The sequence below is a fragment of the Nipponia nippon genome, unplaced genomic scaffold, assembly GCF_047370975.1.
Source record: "Nipponia nippon isolate SJK-2023a ecotype South Korea unplaced genomic scaffold, ASM4737097v1 scaffold_4, whole genome shotgun sequence".
In the NCBI taxonomy this organism is placed as follows: Eukaryota; Metazoa; Chordata; class Aves; order Pelecaniformes; family Threskiornithidae; genus Nipponia; species Nipponia nippon.
The window spans coordinates 99722193-99741291 of NW_028262358.1; the positions used below are offsets into that span (position 1 = coordinate 99722193).

Here is a 19099-nt window from a genome sequence, read left to right on the forward strand (position 1 = left end):
TAATAGCTATACTCAAAAATTAAGCTTACACATAGGAATATAGGAATTCCTATGATTTTATTTGATGTTTAAACATCCTTTCCATTTAGGTATTTCTCCTTATTCTTTTTTAATTAAAAAAAAAAAGAATATTCTCCTTTTTCTTTCTTAATAGAAAGAGAAAACTTTAATATACAAACAAATGAAAATTTTTTCTTTCACTTTACACCATTGTAAACTAGGAGTAATTGCAACAACGTCAAGTAAAACAGCTGTTGGGTAAGGCCAATGCATAAAGTGATTAAGCACTTTATAAAACTATAGCTGTCATGATAGTACATCCCATGACATTCGGTCAAAGTAAAACCTAGGAAAAATTATTTACATAAGTCAATCAAATAACACCTTGCCTATGAATAATTGGCTTTTCAGAAACATTTGAATGTGTGAGAATGTCTGCTTTCTATGCCAAATACTTTTTACTGAAAAACAAGTCCTCCCTCCCATCTTACCCTTCTTTTTGAAAAATCTTAGCTGACATGCAAGACTAGTGCCACAGGGAGATTGTAGCTGAAGTTGTAGATTAGCCTCTTTCTAACCAATAGGCCACGTTCCTCTAGTAGACTAAGTCTCCAGTGATGCACCATCTTCACTCTTTAAGAAGAAAAATTACAATGCATGGTAGGAAGCCCCAGGCCAGGGAGCTTATCCCATAAATGGAAACTGGGTGAGTACTTGATCTACCGGTCCAGCGAGATATCACCTCTATAATTTCCAGAGAGAAACATTTTATTTTAATCGTTGAAAAGTCAATATTTTCTTGGCATATTAATCTGTTAATTGTTTGTATCATTAGTATTAAATGGCAGCTGAGAGAAATTGTGAAAGCAAGCAAGATAACCAATGTTTTCTATTTTAAAGATCCTCAGAGATCTTCTGGAGCAACACTTGCAGACATTATGGACTAAAATGAGCTACCAAAGTTAAAATGTCCCATTCTTCAGGGGTGCTGACACTTGTTATTCCTATTGGCCTGAGTAGGAATTTTGAGCTTATAGCACCTTTGAACATGACGTAAGTTTTATTTAAGTAGTTACTTTTTAGGCACTCGAGTCTGAAGAAAAAAATAATTGGCTATTTAGTGTAATCTTATGAAAACATATGTGACTTGCAGCACTTTGGGTTCACATCTTAGAAGTATGTCTGTGCTTAGAAAAGTAGCCTGGAATCTCCCCAAATCAACCTGAAGTGAAAGTTCCTTAATGAACATAGAATTTACTACAAATGAATTAGCAGAAAAAGAAGTGCAAAGTAATTCCAGAATACCACTAGTGCATAAGTAAGCATTCCTTGTAAATAAGTCACTCATTTATAGAAACAGGATATAAATAAATGATGTTTGAGACTTCTTTCAAATACTTAGAGTTCTTTATATGATACATTTTAGAACATTCCACAGCATCTAAAATATAGAAAAATAAATATCTACAGTATTTACAAAGTATGATACAATCCAATCTTTAAAAAGACTTGTAAAGACATGTTCTTTAGCTCATACTGAGGTAAGTAGGTTTCTGTAAGACTGAGAAGAAATAGGAGAGGCAGTCGTTTTGAAGGAATCCCTTCATCCAGTTGTAGTCTGTAGCACAGCTAAAAGCATGTGCCATTCTCTGGTGGTCTTACGTGTATTGAGCCAAAGTCATCCCTGCTGTAACTCCATCGAGGTAAGTTTAGTTATGCTAGGGACAAATTTGTCCCACTCTACATTCTCTGTGTTGCCAGTGTCTTCTGCAGAAACCCTCACAGCTTCATCTAAATTTGAAGTCATGTTCATCCCTGGTATGTGGAGATGCAGTTCCACTGATTTCAATGGGCTGAGCGTAGCTGGGATACCTGTAAGATAAAATAGAGATTTTAAGATGATTTTACTGTTTGTATCAGGTAGCTGACTGGCACACCCTTTGATTATCACTCTCTGAACACTCTGCAGGTGGTGATCTATTAACAAAATGGTCTGCCAGAAAACGTTCCAAATTGCACTTGCAAATTTTAAGTGAAGACTTCTTGACTGAAGTCTAAGGGGATTTCTGATGCATAAACCTTGATTTTCTTACTTTCAAACATTTTTAATGTGTTCTACTACTTATTTAATATGCATTATTTGGCAAATTGCCCTGTGGTTCCTTATCCATATGTGACCATCAGAGCACTACAACTTTCTGTGTACAAGTCAATCATAGAATCATAGAATGGTTTGGGTTGGAAGAGACCTTTAAAGATCATCTAGTCCAACGCCCCTGCCATGAGCACAGGACAGGCAGGGAGAAGAGAATGATGACAAATAATCCATATAGAGTAAAATATCATCTACAGCCACACTGTCATCTGGGTTTCATGGCTGTAGCCTTACTTGTGCCTTACATAGGAATGGCAACACTACTGAAGAAGAGCAAGCTGAATTCAGGAAAAAAAAATCCTTCTATACTAAGTGAAAAGAACAGACTTCTTCAGAGGTAATTTATTTAATTCTTTTTAGATATATGTTTTAGGAACAGATTAGCTGTCCTTGGATATATCGATTTCTCTGTTATCAATATATAGCTTATATAATCCTAGCCTATAGTGTCTGAGATAACTTCTAGACAACCAACATTCACATCCTCAGGAGAGCAGGGATTAATCCTGTACTTGCAGTCCCTTGCAAAGTCCTGCTGGGATATAACATATAATGTAACAAGAAATATCAAATAATAAATTATATGCCATTTTCCACCTATTCACAAAGCTAGGGAATTGAGCAATCATTTCAGTGTTTACCCAGAACTGGGAAAGCTTGAACAACTTCTGCCTTTCATTTCAGACTGTGTTCATTTGTTTATCAACCTGTATGGAAAAAAAATCAAGAGTGGCTTCCCAGCTGTTCCTGAATACACACAATAACCCACCCAACAGGAAAAAGAACAGAAAATGTGAGAAAATAAATTAATGTGAATTTCTTATTTGATCAGCCCAACTCACACCAGAATGCATGGTATGCAGATCATTTGAAATAGTCAAGAACATTCAGGTAGTTCAATTTGTACACCTAATTTTGGTTATAATATTTGTTATAAAATAGACCACAACTTCAAAGAATTAGCTCTGAGTAGAATATAGCTGTTTATAAACACATTGCAACACCAGGAACAATGATTTTCATACTTTCATGTACCTGTTCTTTATTTACTTAGGAGTCTAAAGGAAGTAGGAATCCAAAGAAAATATATATAAAATATGATTAGCTTACCCCCTCCCCAATTGCAACTCAACTTTTGAAATAAATGAGATGAAATTTTCATCAATATATAACCAAAGCTGTAGCATATTCTATAAAATATTTCTTGTAAGTTACTTTTCTTACAGTCAGCTCTTAATTGTGAACACCCTTCTTTCATTGCATTGTGCTCAGATTCAAAAATCGTTGTATGCACAATTAAATTTTACTTCCACATCATCAAAAGACATAGGGACAAGTATACTACCAGTGGATAATAGGCACATTACCATTTGCTGGAAGTGTAGTTATGTTGGTCAATACAATGTGTTCCGAAAGTTTTGAAACATTATCAAAATTGCTGATCTGGGTGGTCAAGGATTTCCGACTCTCTGTACTGGCACGACCTCTGGTGAGCCGTTCATCATGGTGACTGCGAATGCCAAAGATGCAACAAGAAAATGCTGCTTTAAATTCTTCTCTAAATTTCCCTGTCAAACACAAAAAAGACTCATGAAAAAATTGTACTATAAACCGTGCTTCAACTTTGTAGATTAGAAAAAAGCAGCTATCTAAAGCAAAATTAACACAAAACACCCAGAGGTTATCCTAATGCAGAAGTAGGAAATCACAATTTTAACATCTTGGAGAAAGACAGAAAAAATATAACGTTTGTAAGAAGATATGTGAGGTATGGTATGAAACCTAAATTATTCTTGGCTAGGCAGAATGGACAAACTAGAATGATTTATGAAATCATGTCATGGATAGTCTGTTGATTAATAACATATCTAACAAAAACAAGTAATTGAGCAATTGTAGTCTTAAATGACTGAATCATTACTTGACATGTGAAACAAGAAGGCATGGCTAATTTGTATTTAATCTTGAATACATTTTAAAAGAAGATTCAAAGTGTTCAACAGCCCATTAGCCTGTTTTTGGGGCTCAGAGTCAATTGTTCAAATCATTCTCACACTACACACCACAGATAAACTACAGTGGAGAAATGTGTAGTGAGGATCAACGGACTTTTGCCTCCCTGTATTTAGCTGTAATATCACCAGTTTAGGTCCTGATTCTGCTGTCCATAGCTAAATAAGACAAATACAAACTAAGACAAATCTATACTAATAAGTAAACAGCATCCTGGTTGGTTCTTGGGCCTTGAATCTAGTTGGCACAGGCTGGTCATGCAAGTACTATTAAAGACTCACAGCCTCCAAAACCCAATACCTGCATATAAAATGCCAACTGGGGATGGCCCCTGGCCTCTGCTATCTCCCAGACAGTATCTGGGGAATGTTTAGGGGAACAGTAATTGTTTCAGACCAAAGTCATGCCAGCGACTTCTCTACCAAATTAATGGCATGGACAGTCAAATTCAAGCACTTGGACTCAGGCCCTGGCACTGTTTAGTTTAGTTATAGGTAGATAGCCTGAAGGTAATGGGATACTTCAGGCAACTTGTTCCAAGAAGAGGATCTAGCTCCCACTGGAGGAGCTGGGCTAATGTTACGGTCATTAATCTTATTTGCTATGGCTCATTACATTCAAACTATATATTAAACTTGAATTCTAGGTAACTGTAACTTACCACTGAGGAAGTTATAAATAATAGGATTGGCTGCACTGTTTGCATATACAAGCCAGTGTGAGAATGTGAACCAGGCGTATACAGTTTCTCTGTCATCGGCATGATTAAACATCCCAAAAACCCTACAGAAAAAGAAAAGCAAACCTGAAAGATGGCAAAATTAGAAATCGTATAAAACAATTCGGCAACTTCTAGCCTAATTTTATCTCTTATGACCTATTTGCAGTATCACAGAAAAGCTGATTCAACAGTGCTTGCTTTCTTGAGAGAAGGAAGTCCTCTCCCCATCACAGCCTCCTGTCTTCATGGTTTAGTACAACAGAGATCATCAGTATTTTACTTTGCAATGGTGCAGATGTGTGACTTTTCTGCTAAGTGACCAAAGTCAGCTGGTGTCAGATAAGTCACAAAAAGATGAGAAAAGTTGCTTTTGACCTATTCATGTTACTGAGGTTCCTGGCTCTAGGTCCGCTCTCCAATAAACAGGGGCTCTGGAATTGGAAAGGCACTGAACTGGCCCCAAAACTGAGGCCACAGTAGCAGCTTCTGTCCTCCAGAGAAACTTGCTTTGCCCAGGTTCCTTACACCTCACTTTTGCCATTTAAGTGAAAATCTAACTGTGGGCCTACTCTGCTATTGCACTCAAGGCAGCCTATGTATTTCCTCTGTGGTTCAGATCATAGGTGGCCTGAACTGCCTTCTGGAAATACTTCTTTCTCTCCACATTGCCTACCAAGGGACCTGAGGACGAAAAGTACTTAAATTAGGCCTCAGGAAAGTGCCAGAATTGAGTAGGATGTATTTAAGCCTTCATATCCAACTTAAAACAATTCCTTAAAGGCTAAAATGTTCCTCAAGCACCAATAAAAGGCTGGTTATTTTTTAGGACACTCAAATCTTCTGCTATATGTCATTATTTCTTGGTATTCCAGAGGTCTCATGAGATACAACTATATCAAAGCCTTAGCCTGTCAGGCACTGTACAAAAACCAGAGCATAAGCAATTATGTCTCAAATGAACAGGAGAGAAAAGGGTAAATAAGTAAAACAAAGCTTTATAGGCAAACTACAGGGTTAGCCTAAGGTCTCAAAATTGTACATGATGGGGCTTGGGTTTGAACCCAGCATTTCACAATCCCTAGGGCCAAGCCTCAACATGATACTCTCCTGCTAACCTTCAGCTGCTGTTTTATGTACATGCACATCCACAGGTGCATTTACAGCAAACAAGCTGCAATCCCATGTAAATGACAGGTTTTAATGAGGAGATAGGCTAGATTATTTTCATGAAGAAGAGCTTGCTAATAAGGGTTCCACAATCTGGCCTTTAGTTTAAATACTACAGATAGGCTAGATACATTTTTTTCTTGCAAGTGTATGATTATTTTCAATTTCTTTATCACAAAATAAGTAAGCTTCTCCTTCAAAAGTATCTGACAGAATAAGAGGAATTTAGTAACAGAGGATTGGTTTTGGACAGAAAGCTTTACCAAATGTTTATATTTTGGGATAAACTTTACCTTTTCAAGACATTGAGGATGCTAATTGGTAGATAGCAAAGTGCAAAAACCAGGAGGACGACCATTAGCATACGTGCTGTTTTCCTTCTTGCACGAATCTGTTTTATTTCAGCTGCCACAGCGCTGATCTTTGACTTTGTTGATTGTCCCAGCCCTCGGGGCTGTGCTGAGGACTGCAAAGGCTTCCATTTTTTCTGAACAACAGAAGAAGTTCCTGGGATCTAAAAAAGATAAAATAAGGGCCACTTTGAAAAACTAGTGCTGTGGGTAGCTGTAACAAGAAGAATAGACATATTGACATACACAATGTAAGCTTGCAGGTAGAAGTATCCTTTTTTATTAAATTAATTGATGTAGCTGGAAGAAACAAACCAGATTTCAGACAAATTTGAAGGTCTGCATAAAAATTCATGCTTTATCCAAATATATCAACTGATGTATTAAAATTGTCTTTACTTCCCAAATACCTTGTCTTGCTTGTGTCTTCAGACTATCACACTTACCAACCCTACTACTGCAATTATGTTGCTATAAAGTTCTACATTAAATGTTTTCTTGTATGGCAGAATAGTTTATCCCATTAATATGCTGCTAATTTAACATACTAAACAGCTTTTCAGCATTAGAAAACAAGGATTTAAAGCCTACATAGTTTTAAGTGCCGTAGAACTTCCACATATGCAATCTAGATGAAAAACAGCTAAAGAAATCACAGCTGAAGTGTGGATCTCCCTGAAAAGCTCTTCAAAACTGAATGTCTATACAGTGATGAATAGAAGGGAATCATGGAAGAGTGCCAAGACATAGGAAGGATTAGGTTAGCCAAAGTCACCTTGCAACGGGTAGATGTAGCACCATGCTATTAAAAAAAAAATCTTGGGTTTTGTTTTCTGTGCCTTCACATAAACCAAGCCAAATAAAGCAATTTTGCTTCAGTTCTTCAAAATTATTTCCTGCCTGCAGCCAAATGTGAAAGACTACAGATGGCAAGGACTTTCTCAGAGAACTCTATTACAATGACATTTATGTTTTCAATGTTATGCACTGTGAAAACCTTTTGGGTAGAAATATAGTTTTATTCATGTGTAGTGCAATTGTCTGCGGGGTGACTAGTCTCATGACTGTAAAATAATTCTTGTTTAAAAGTATCTGCAAAATTCAAATTGTCTATTGCAACATTTTAAAAATTAGGGTTTATTGACACAAACTGACCAGAAAAGAATGAAACTTTGGATATTTATTTCAGGAAAAAAGAAAGCTAAAAAGGAAATACTTGTTCTAAAATAAAAGCATGCACATTCAGAATTGTTCTAGAATAGCTGTTATGTTGGGTTTGGGTTTTTTTGTGAATAGCTTCCTTGCACAGACAAGCCCTTAATTTAGCATTTATGTGCACCATCAAACCTGATTTACAACTATTGGAACATTTTGGCAAAGTTGTGTTGCAATGAACAGGAAATCAATGAAGCAGAACAGGAGATACATTATAACATTTATTTTTTACTAATGTCTCTATGGACATAAAGCAAAAAAACCTCTTGCACTTACTTCTACTGCGGGTTCACACTCATTCATCTGAAATCAGTAGTATCAGTTTCAGACCTGGACATGTCTGTCCTATTGCAAGGGATTTACCCTACTTAGCTGTGGGGTGTGGTACTGCAATATGTCTTTGCCATGCACTACTGAGATAATACGCTGTCTGAGATTCTGATTCTGGCTTATCAGGGGTGCTTTGCTATTTGGTTCTTCTAACTTTGAAGCAGAAGCTTTTCCTTCCTTTTCAGTCATACTGAGTTACCATATTGTAGCAAGAACCGGAGATGGAAGCAGAAAAATTCAGCCAAATCTCTCCCTCCCGATTATGCCAAAGATTCACATAAAAGAAATCCGTGACCAGCTTTCATGGTAGCTAGATGCAATTTAGATGAAAAGAAACATTATCTTGGCTCAAAATTGTGAATAGCTATTTCTACAGAAACGTTAGACGTGACTGTGTACATGGTTTGTACCTGTGTGTGCAAGTAGAAGGGTCTTTTCTAGTATTTAAGCAGTCTTCAATAGCAAGAGGTGATCAAAGGCAGGACTGTATACAATGTACAGTCTCACTGTACTATATATTAAATTGCTAAATCTTCAGCAGTTTGTACTGAGAACCTTTCTAAAGAGCCCTATTTTCCCCCATCTTTACCTGACATACACCTGGGCTTTGCTACTGTTACACCAATAAGCAATAATACAGCAAGAATTTTACCAGGAAAAAAAAAAAAAAAGAAGAGCTATACACCCACAGATGCATAGCTGAACCAGTACTATCTAAGGAGCATAACGCTTCAGAAGTGTGTGTGCGTGTGTATACAGAAACATCTACAAATATGCATTTATGTAAGCACACCTACATGTATTATAAGTGATAGCATGAGAAGAAATGGCCTCAAGTTGTGCCAGGGGAGGTTGAGATTGGATATTAGGAAAAATTTCCTCACCTAAAGGGTAGTCAGGCATTGGAACAGGCTGTCCAGGGAAGTGGTTGAGTCCCCATCCCTGGAGGTATTTAAAAGACGGGTAGACGTGGTGCTTAGGGACATGGTTTAGTGGTGGACTTGGCAGTGCTAGGTTAACGGTTAGACTTGATGATCTTAAAGGTCTTTTCCAACCTAAATGATTCTATGATTCTATGATTATGTATGTACAAGTATACACATGCCAGCATAGTGCATATATTTGCTTTTCAGTAACAAATCAGCTGTAGAGATAACTGTGGAGAATTTGTGTAATTTCAGTGATTCACTAAAAGCCCACTAGCTGTGTCCAAACAGATACTAAAAGTTGCAGTTATTTTCTTATGCACCTTTCCTCTATCCCCTCAAATTATTATCAAGGGGTTTATAACCAGAGGAAATATCTCCAAATGTAATAATGACTTGCAAAGATTGGAAGGGTATGTTTCAGCTGCCAAAATGAAAATGGGCAGGGTTCCTAGTTATTAATATGACTACGCTTTAGTGTCAATGCATTTGGACATCAGTAAATCGAAGCATACAGTATGGAACTTGATAATACAAATTATGTATCAACACTTTCATCATAAGCCCATTCAGTCCTATTTATTTGTTCAGAAGTTACTTTTAATCTACTTAAAAACCACAAGAGAACATAGCCTTCTAAGTCACTACTTCCTTGCTAATAATTAAAATAAATTACTCAAAATCCCTGGTATTTATGGCATGATTGTTCTTATCTTTACAAAGATGAGCCATTAATTCAAAGATTGTAATGATTATATTCAAAGATCTGCTTGAAAGACACAATCAGTAATTTTAAGAGCTATTGCACAAAGTACAGTAAGGATAGCTTGTAAATCTATCTTGCCTTTAGTAATCTGAAAATTTGCATGCACAACACACACCATTTTAAAAAAGAACCTTTAGAATTAGTGTAAGGCATAGAAAGCATCTACTGTTTGCTGTGTTTTTTCTATCATGTACATCTGGAAGGCTCATTGTACCTTGCAATAGGATCACTATATTTAACTGAAGTTCTGGTAAACGGCATGATTTCTTAATTGAAACTATTATCAAATAATACATTTAGAGCACTGCATTCATTTGCTCTACATGACTGATTATGGCACACCTGTTGCACTTAGAAAAATGCCTGATGTCTGCAGCCAAGTCGCAGCTGATAATAGATGTGCAGTGGTTTTAATTTCACTTAGTGCAGCCTCTTATACATAGTGCTATCATCTATGCTAGGAAAAGAGACATCTGTAATTTCGCATCATGGATAGCCCTAAGCCTGTAGCAGTATTTGTCTTTTTGCCACTGAAAAAAACCGATCATCCTAACCTTGTCAGCATGAAAGATGCATAGGGAGAAGAAATATTGTGAAGAAGAAATGGGCCGGCTAGTACAACTGAGGGGAAAAAAACCCAACAAAACAGGTTGGTTTCTAGTCATTCAACTTCTGCTCTGAATCTGAACCTGCATTTTCAAGCTACGTGCAGGTTAAGAACAATTGTTTTGCATTAACTTAATTAATGGACAGTTTGAGAGAATAGGTAGTTTATAAAGAAAGTACAGAAAAGAAGGTTAAGAAGGAATATGGTGGTAAGGTCATCGGGTGCTACAGGACAGATAACTATTCAGCAATGCAGAGCATCTTAGAGCTATGTTAGACTGAACTTAACTTCAAAACTAACTGAGCAAAGCCTTTGTTCTGGTGAAGAGTCCCCTCAAATTGCAAAGGTTAAATTTTACCTTCAAACTATCTTGTTATTTAATCTTATAAATGTAAGAAATTAAAAGTAAAAATAATAATTTAAACAGCAACTCCGGTTTAACCTAAGAAGTGAGAATAATTGCTATTATGATGTATGGATGATAACAAAATGCCTTAAAGTGGATTTGGTTTTTCCCATATTTTTATTTGCAAGAGATATGTTTTGTCAGTATAAGATTTGATATTTACTTTTAACACATGTATATTTAGAAATCTAAAGTCTACTTGTGATTTCTCTGATGGATCAATTTGAACTGCGTGAAAAATGCTCCTGATGTGGCAGATATTATGCCCTGGCCAGGACAGCCTCAAATTTGGATAGTATCAGACAGAATGGTGAGAGAGAAATGATTCATGCCCATATCTTGATGGAAATGTCAGCCATTGTTAGAGCCATTTGAGAGGACAGAAGAGGGAACATCTTGCACCATGTCTTCAATGGCATGAGTTTATTGTCCTTTACAGAATGACAGGGCAGGGGGTGGCAGAGGACTACAGCTATAGATAAATCCCAGACAATGCAGAAGACAGCAGAAAGAACCATAGACTGATGTGTAACAGATTACAGTTCAAACCCAGAAAATTTCAAGCTGACACCACTTTGAATTGTTGGAGGGGGAAAAACGTTCCTGAAAAAAATCACATCATTTTTGCTACTTCAATTCAAATACTCTTTGTGTGCTTGCTTGCTTGCTTGCTTGGGGTTTTTTGTTTAGTATTTCTGTTTTCTTTCCTGTATTTTTAATTTGAGGCTTGAAAAAACAGATGTTCACATTAGAAATCATGCCAATTATTTTTCAATAATTCACATCAAACGTTACTGATAACAGCCAGCTTCACATCAGGCAATTCCAGTCTCACAGTTCTGATAGTTGGACTTTCTAGTCTAACTTTTGTTCAGATTGGACCTGCTATGAACCTGAGACTTTGTAGAATGAAAAATAAAAATAAAAAATCGTACAGATTACTAACAAAACGAGAAGGTCAATCCTAGCTTTTGACTGCTACAAGAGATTTTAGCAGTATAAATAAGGTCACCTAAGGTATTTTGGTAAGCATGTCGGATACAATAGGAGAGATCTTTCTTCTGCCTATAATCAGTCTTTCTGTTGCCTCTTTCTCTCCCTCTAGGTCCTTCATAGACATGAGCAAGAAGGGGTTTACATTCAGCCTGGCTGCCTTCATTTTTTAATGCATCTCAGTGCCTATCCAAGGTGGCTGTAAGCCAGCAGTGTCACTGAACCTGGTAACAGTGCTGGACTTAAAAATCCAAGTCCTAAGTGACAACAAGGAGCATATAAAGAAGAAGGTTGTACATAGGAATCTGCACATAGTTACAGCAGCAAGCAAATAGAGCTAGTGTTAAGTGACTTACCTGGCGACACCACAGCTTTCGAAATATTTGCAAATAGGCCAACACCATAAGACACAGTGGTGCCATGTATGTCACCAGAAAAAAGCATGTGTGATACATTTTGGGGTAAACCTCAGCTGGAAAGAGAATTCAAATAGGAAAAGTGCATTTAAATATACATACATTTCAAAATCACTTTAAGCCAAATTATTCATATAGATATGCATGTGTTTTTCAAACACAATAGGTTATAATGGAAGATGTATCCAATAATATTACGGTCAGGATTGATTTTTTAGTCACTTCTATATACATTCTGTTTCTATGACGAACATTAATGCTTTCATATCACATTATTACTTTAGGTATGAAGTCTTAGGAAGTTTTGCTTTTTATTAAATCAGTGAAAGACATAAGATTTCATTATCTAACAATAGCTAACTAGTTATCCAATCTGCCTCGTCTTTGACATATTTAACAGGCTGTGTAACTGTCTTTAGGTTTAATTCTGCAAAGGTTGCTATGTATCCCTAAGTAAATTGCAAAGTCTCTCACCTATAAACAGAGAATGTAGACTATAGCACACAGGATGCTGATGGGAGGAGAGACAGACTTTCTTAAATCACTTTTGGTGGCAGAATATATGTGATTACAACTCAGTGATTTATTATTATGATTACATTTAAAAAAATAGAATTAATTCAGTCAAGTGTTCTAAACTTAGGAAATTTCCAAGATTATTTTTGACTCAGCTTTAACAATAATGAGTTTGCTACCGTTGTGTTCTAGTTTCCTGTGTATCTCTTTTCAAAAGACAGCTTATGAATGTTATTTGCTTAGAGACAACAAGTGTTGTAAGTGTTTTAAGAATGTTGTATCATATGCTGCATCATTAGATTATAGCAGAATGTGCAGTGGGTGCCTGGAAAACTTGTTTTCACTTTTGAAACATCAAATGTAGTTTGGTAATACAAAATGTTGACATTAATTGCAACTTAACATTTATGGATGGCCTCAGAAAAGGAACAAACATTATGGACAGTGAAAATACATAGCAGAAGAGAAACTGTGCACTCCATAAGCAGTTAGATTGCATGGTAATCCTAAGCATTGCATTTTGGCTAGAGTAAAGAAGGAATATTTATGTTAATTTCCAGAATTTCCAAATGTTTCAGAAACTGAAACTGAAACTGTGTATTGACTGTAGTTTTAATTTAAAAAAACAAAAAAAAAGAGTTGCATGAGATCAAAATGTTGATGAGTCAAACATTTTCTGCCTCTTAAAGTGACTGAGATTGTGGACCCTATCAAACACAAGGTCCCTTTGCATGCCAGGACAATCCCTGAGAGTTTGATTAGACAAGGCGATACAAAGACTTGGTCCATAACTCTTATAGCAGGGAGCAGTACCCCATCGTGTTAACTCCAGGCTCACCCTCAAACCCAGACTCGAGTAATATCACACTCAGTGTTGGGCCTGAAAGTGCCAGCTGGTTCACCAGTCAGAAAAACTTCAGTATGAGCGAAACAGAAATTTGCTGTAGCAAAATCCAGCCCATGTTCATTCCTAGCAAGTATAATAGAGACATTGTCATTGGCATTTGACAGCTTTGATGGATCAGTGTTCAAAAAATGCAGATGAGCCGCATTTGGGTCTAAGATCCTGGAGCAAATCAGCTTACCAACTCTTAACTAGCAGCTGCAGCTACTAGCTCTTGTCAATGTCCCTGGGGGAGGCCGACCATTTGTGGCAGGTTTTTTACAATTGATGATAACCTGGGTTTGTATATTGACTGATGATCTCAGACTTGTTTTTGCATTCCAGAAAATGCAGCCTCACAGAAGTCCTGTCAGCCAGGAAAATACCAACATGCATGCTTCACAGGTGGAGAGATTAAGGAGAAACTGGAGTAACGTGACTTACTGGGATCACGGGAGGTCAGAGCTGAAAGCACATTCTTTCTCCTCAGAAGGAGGTGCCACCTGCCTCATCAATGCTCTGCAGGCAGCCAGGCCCCTTTCAGGTAGAAGGACAGTACATATTTAAAAGGCCATCTGGAGTTTATGGCTTCCAATTTAGCATTCCAAGTAAAGTGAAACATTAAATGAGCCTAGCTATCTACAAAGAACTGATGGACCAGGTTGGAGGAAGATCCTAACACTTGCCTTTGAAGTTTAGCCACCTGGAAAGTGCCAGCTGTTAAACATCAAAGGAAACCTGTCCCTCCTCCACCCAGGGCAAAGCCCTTTGTAGAACTTTTCCCTAAGAAGCATGACTCTGTTTAGCTTCTCAAGCCAAAGAAAAGCTTTAAAGCTGTTTGACAATCACAGCGGCAAGAAGGAGGAAGTGTTGGTTTGGGATACCGTTCATTTATCAAGTGAGTGAGTTCCAGGCTCCTTGAATGAGAACATTAATCAGTCTATGGTCCTGGTGATAGATCAGCTGCCTGACTGGGACTGCTGAACCTCTTACTGCCAAGCAGAAGAGAAGAAAAGTCTCTTTGCCTTCCATGGTCACTTAATGGGCTTCAGGACAGGGGCAGATCATTCTCAGCTGGAGTAACTGCCTCTTTAAGAAGAAATTAATGATTCTCACATCACTGGCCACTATTTACTGAAAAGAGAGAAGTGGACAAAAAGCAAGCAGGTGGTCACAGGGATTGGACTGGGGTGAGACTGGCGTTCCTACACAGCACCAGTCATACAGTATGATTACTCCACCTGATAAAGGATCAGTATGCTGAAACAAGCCGCCTTTTCTCTGCTGCAGGGGTTATTAAACAAATTTTAAACCGAAACTACATCTTCTGGATTTTTGCCAGAATTTTACTATATTTGTGTAAATAAATATATACACACATGTACACATATACATATGTATATAAACTGAAAACAACCCAGACTCAAAAGGTTTTGATATGTCTAGCAAATGAAATATTCCCTTAAGCCATAGGTGCATAATGAAATCGGTACTCTTGGCAGCTTCCCTAAGAATAGGGAAAAACAAGACTATCAAGTTTGTTGAGCATCAGTAGAGAGTTCCCAGGTTCCCTAGTCTCGGGAAGATACCTATGAAGTTTTGGAGTTACCAATATGAAGAAGCAATGCAGCTAAAAGAATATACTTTTAGAATAAAGCTTAATAAATAGGGGTGTTAGGAAGTGGGTGCCCATAGTAGAGAAAATTCAACCACACAACACAGTCCTTTCCAAACTATGTTCCTATGTCAGAGTACTTACAGTTAGCTAATACTAAAATTACATCTTCAAACCTGATGTATTGTGCTTATCATTTCACAATAACACCAAGCATAATTTTAGTATTACCAATAGTCTGACTACTGTCTGCATTAAAATGTCCCACAAATTTCTTCTTAAATTCTGAACACTTTGATAAACAGAATGTATAAACCTTCATGTAATACTGCAATTTCCAGCTATTTGTTCTCCAGAATTAAGACAATATGTTTTTGTACTATTTTATGAGTAGTCTAAGAGGAAATGGAACACAAAGTCTTCCCTTTGTTTCCATTCAACTATGTAGTTTTGGGAAAGGATTATCTCCATATTCTTTTTATCATTTGCAAAGGGGTTGGCTAATGCACTTTGGCTAACACTCTTTTTGTGAACAGCTCTAAGAGAATGTATTTAGCTAACTTGGACACATGGTGAACTCATTTTAATATACGTTTCTTTTATTTTGGCACTTTATCATCAAATTCAGCACATAGCAATTGCAGACTGTTATAGAACTGTGGCCAACATTGGCTTCTTAAGTGAGCCTGCATAGGTCACATGTTGGATCTTTCTGCATTCCCAAATAAAATATTGTTATTAGACAGTACTCGAAATGAAAAACCCTCAGCCTAGAATTGGCAATGAATTTTATATTCAGGAATGCCAGAAGCAATTAAAAAGAAATTGAGCCCCGTTTTAGGCTGAACTATTGCTCCATTTGCAGTTACTGGCAGCTCTCCAACAGCATGCTTGAAATCTTATTAGTCAGGGTGGCCACTATTTGTTCAACGTTAAGAAGCCCAAGTGTCACAGTGCTGATCAGACCTTCCTTCCAGACACTCATCAGACTTGTATGGATTTCAGCAGCTGGACCTGAGTCTGGGTAGGGTACAGTGCTGTCTCCTGTCTTGGCATCTCTGACATTTTCCTGGACATGGTTTCCCATTAGTCCTCCACAGCACTTCATGTTTCAGTGGCCCTGAGTTCCCAGAATTAGAATAGACTTCCAAAACATTTTGGAAAGTGTCATTAAGCACCACCTTTTTGCAGTCCCAACCTTGACAATTCACAGTTTTAAAATCCTTGGGACATACAGTGTACATGATGCTCTGTGGATTTCATCAGACATACCCTGATTTTAGAAAGCATAAATTATACGCAGTTCTAAACAAAGCAGTAAACACCCAAATATAATCCCTTTCCTCTAAATTGACTCTCCTATAGGATTTGCTCAGGGTCTCTTGAGTGTGTGCAGTACCTACATCTCCACTTTTTCTTTGCAAATATAGCATATTCATAGGAACATGAATTTCTTTCTCCTTCAACCTCAAGTTAGCTTTCTTTGACCCTCAATATTCCCATAGTCAAAAAAGGAAAAAAAAAAAATCCAACAAAAATGCAACTATTTCCTTTGAAAATATTAGCTCTTTATTCCTTCTTCTGGCCTCAAGGCTCACCAGTCTTTTCAAACTGCTGCCCTGTTATCCATGTTCTTTTGTTCTTCTGTTTGGGGACCTTTGTGATGTCAAACCTTGGTTTTCAGTAGAAAAACTGCATCTTCTGTGGCCCAACTCAGTGTCCTTAGACATTTTCAATTGAATGAAAGTTATTTGTAGCTAATGACGCTCTATTCTCCACAGTCTGAAAGGGATTTTAAGGTATATATATACAATATTTTATCCTCATTGATAATATATGGTTAACTTTACATTTACTAAGTAATTACATGATTTGAGCAACCTACTTGTAACTTAATGCATAGAAGGGTTCTTCTCTCAAGTTACTATGATAAGCTATTATTAGAAAGTGGAGAGGATTATTTTTTATGGATACCTGAAATGCACCAGCAGAATAACTAGCCATGATGGTGCACTACCATTAGAAGAATAATTCCTTAAAAAGGCAGCAGGAGAAAACCAGGATTGTTATCTTTCAGTGGAATGAAAAGCTTCCCATTTCAGAAAACTTTAACATATTTTTAGTGCAAAATTATTTTCATTTCATGCTCAATATATATTACAAAAAAACCCCAAACTAATTTTGGAGTGTTTGCACTTCATTTCTGAAGCCACACACAAAAAGAACTTAATTCTATGCACAAGTATTTGCCTTCGTTATACCCCCTTCTACCTCTCCAAACATCCAAGTGAAGGCTCACAGCATAACCTGAAGATCAACAGATTTCATTTTGGACAAATACACTCCATAGGGGTAGAGTCTTGCAAACACGTGGGAGGTTTTTTTTTTCTTTTGTATAGTGGGTGCTTCAGCTCAGGCATATCTGTGGGCTATAACTACTTCAGCACAGCAGTGAATGAGAGGCACTCTTTAAAATAGTTCCAAGGCTACTATAGACTCTGTAGTTCAAAAGCAACACTTTCCTCTTGGGAATCAAAAAGTGGCCAATGCAAACCTGGAAGTTTTGAGATTGCGTTCCCTGCTGAAATGCTCTCCTGACTCCCTAATTAACTAACTCATTTTCATTTCCTAGGTTGATTAAAAGGATCTTTGCTTCAGACCTAACCTTGAAGTGATGAAGGCATGGATAATGAGTTCTGCAGCCAAAATGAGTGGACACAAATTGTACTTGGAGCGAACACTGTGAAAGAAAATAGTCACATAAATACTGCAGCATCCAGCAGCAGAGTGGGATACAAAATCGTTCACAGATGAAGAAAGAATACTAGAAGTAAAGAGCAGATGTGTCCTCTCCAATGAAACAACAAGCACAATACTCATAGCTTAAGAGAGGCTTCCTCTAACCTACAAACTTTCAGCACATCTTTGTCTGCAATGAGTGCCAGCTAGCTAACGGCCATCTCTGTCCCCTTGCCTTGTCCCAGAGGACTAACTGGGATGAAGGAGATAAAGAACAGGGAATGTGATAGCCAATGTCTTCTCATTAATCCCCTGGTGGCCCCGCGGAGGCCGTTAGCAGGGAAGGAACTTCCAAAACAGCACATGGAAGAGCCCTCAGCAGTTCAAGCTGCTTAAGCTAATTTATCATGATAATTAAGTACAGGTGATCCAGTTGTATTTTATCTTAATTGTTCACAGGACTGGAATCTTCTTCTACAGAGACAGCTCTGGGAGAGAATCTGATTGTGTTTTAGTCTGACTTGAGGCTACTAAACAGGCACCTTTTAGCTATATGTTTTGGCAAACTTGGCTTTATTTTCCTGTGTGTGAATAATGGTATTACTGATGGTCATTATATCCAGTGTCGGAGTCACAGCATGTAACTCATATGCTCTATTAGCGTTGGAGTTATGCCAAGGCCCACCAGAGTTGAGTCTTAACTATTCGGGTGGGTGGCTAACACCACTTGCTGTGAACGGAGACAAAATAGAAGTAGTTACTCCCTGGCAACCCTTATGGCTTCTTAACAGCTGAATTCAACTACAGAAGAAGTTAGATTCAAAGTTAATCTGGAAAGGCAGAATTACACTTCTTGGATAGAATCATTTGTAACTGATCACATTTACAAAGTTATTTAAATGATCTTGTCCATGACAAATTTCAAACTGTAGACTAACTTGCTACCCCATATCAATGACATCTCTAAATTCTGTAATGACATGCAATTTCCATTGAAGTCCCAGGAGATATCTATAAAGACTAGCCAAATATCAGCAATTAGCAAAAGCAATATATCAGGTAAACAGAAATTCTGGTCTCGTGTAGTTATTTCTTAAGGCTAAATACCGAAGTCTTTGTAAACCTGCAATGTCCATCTATCACAGAATTATATAAGCATAAGCACTTAAGGGTGGGAACATTTCTGCCCTCTGGGAAGCATTAACACGGTCAAGACACAAGCCAGCCTCATTCATTTAAACTTGGTTTCAAATGTACTTTAAGTCTTAGCAATACAAAAGA

The 19099-nt window shown here is 37.3% G+C and overlaps 1 protein-coding gene across 1 annotated transcript in view; it reads right to left on the reverse strand.

The window, feature by feature from the left end:
- Positions 1-1678: 1678 nt before the first annotated feature.
- HCRTR2 (hypocretin receptor 2) overlaps positions 1679-19099 on the reverse strand; it is a 33870-nt gene continuing 16449 nt past the window's right edge. Inside the window, exons 4-8 of the mRNA XM_009474379.2 lie at positions 12006-12121; positions 6350-6570; positions 4830-4951; positions 3523-3723; positions 1679-1872 (exon numbers count right to left, since the gene is read on the reverse strand). Coding sequence (XP_009472654.1) covers positions 1679-1872; positions 3523-3723; positions 4830-4951; positions 6350-6570; positions 12006-12121 — 854 coding nt within the window. The remainder of the gene's footprint in view (positions 1873-3522; positions 3724-4829; positions 4952-6349; positions 6571-12005; positions 12122-19099) is intronic.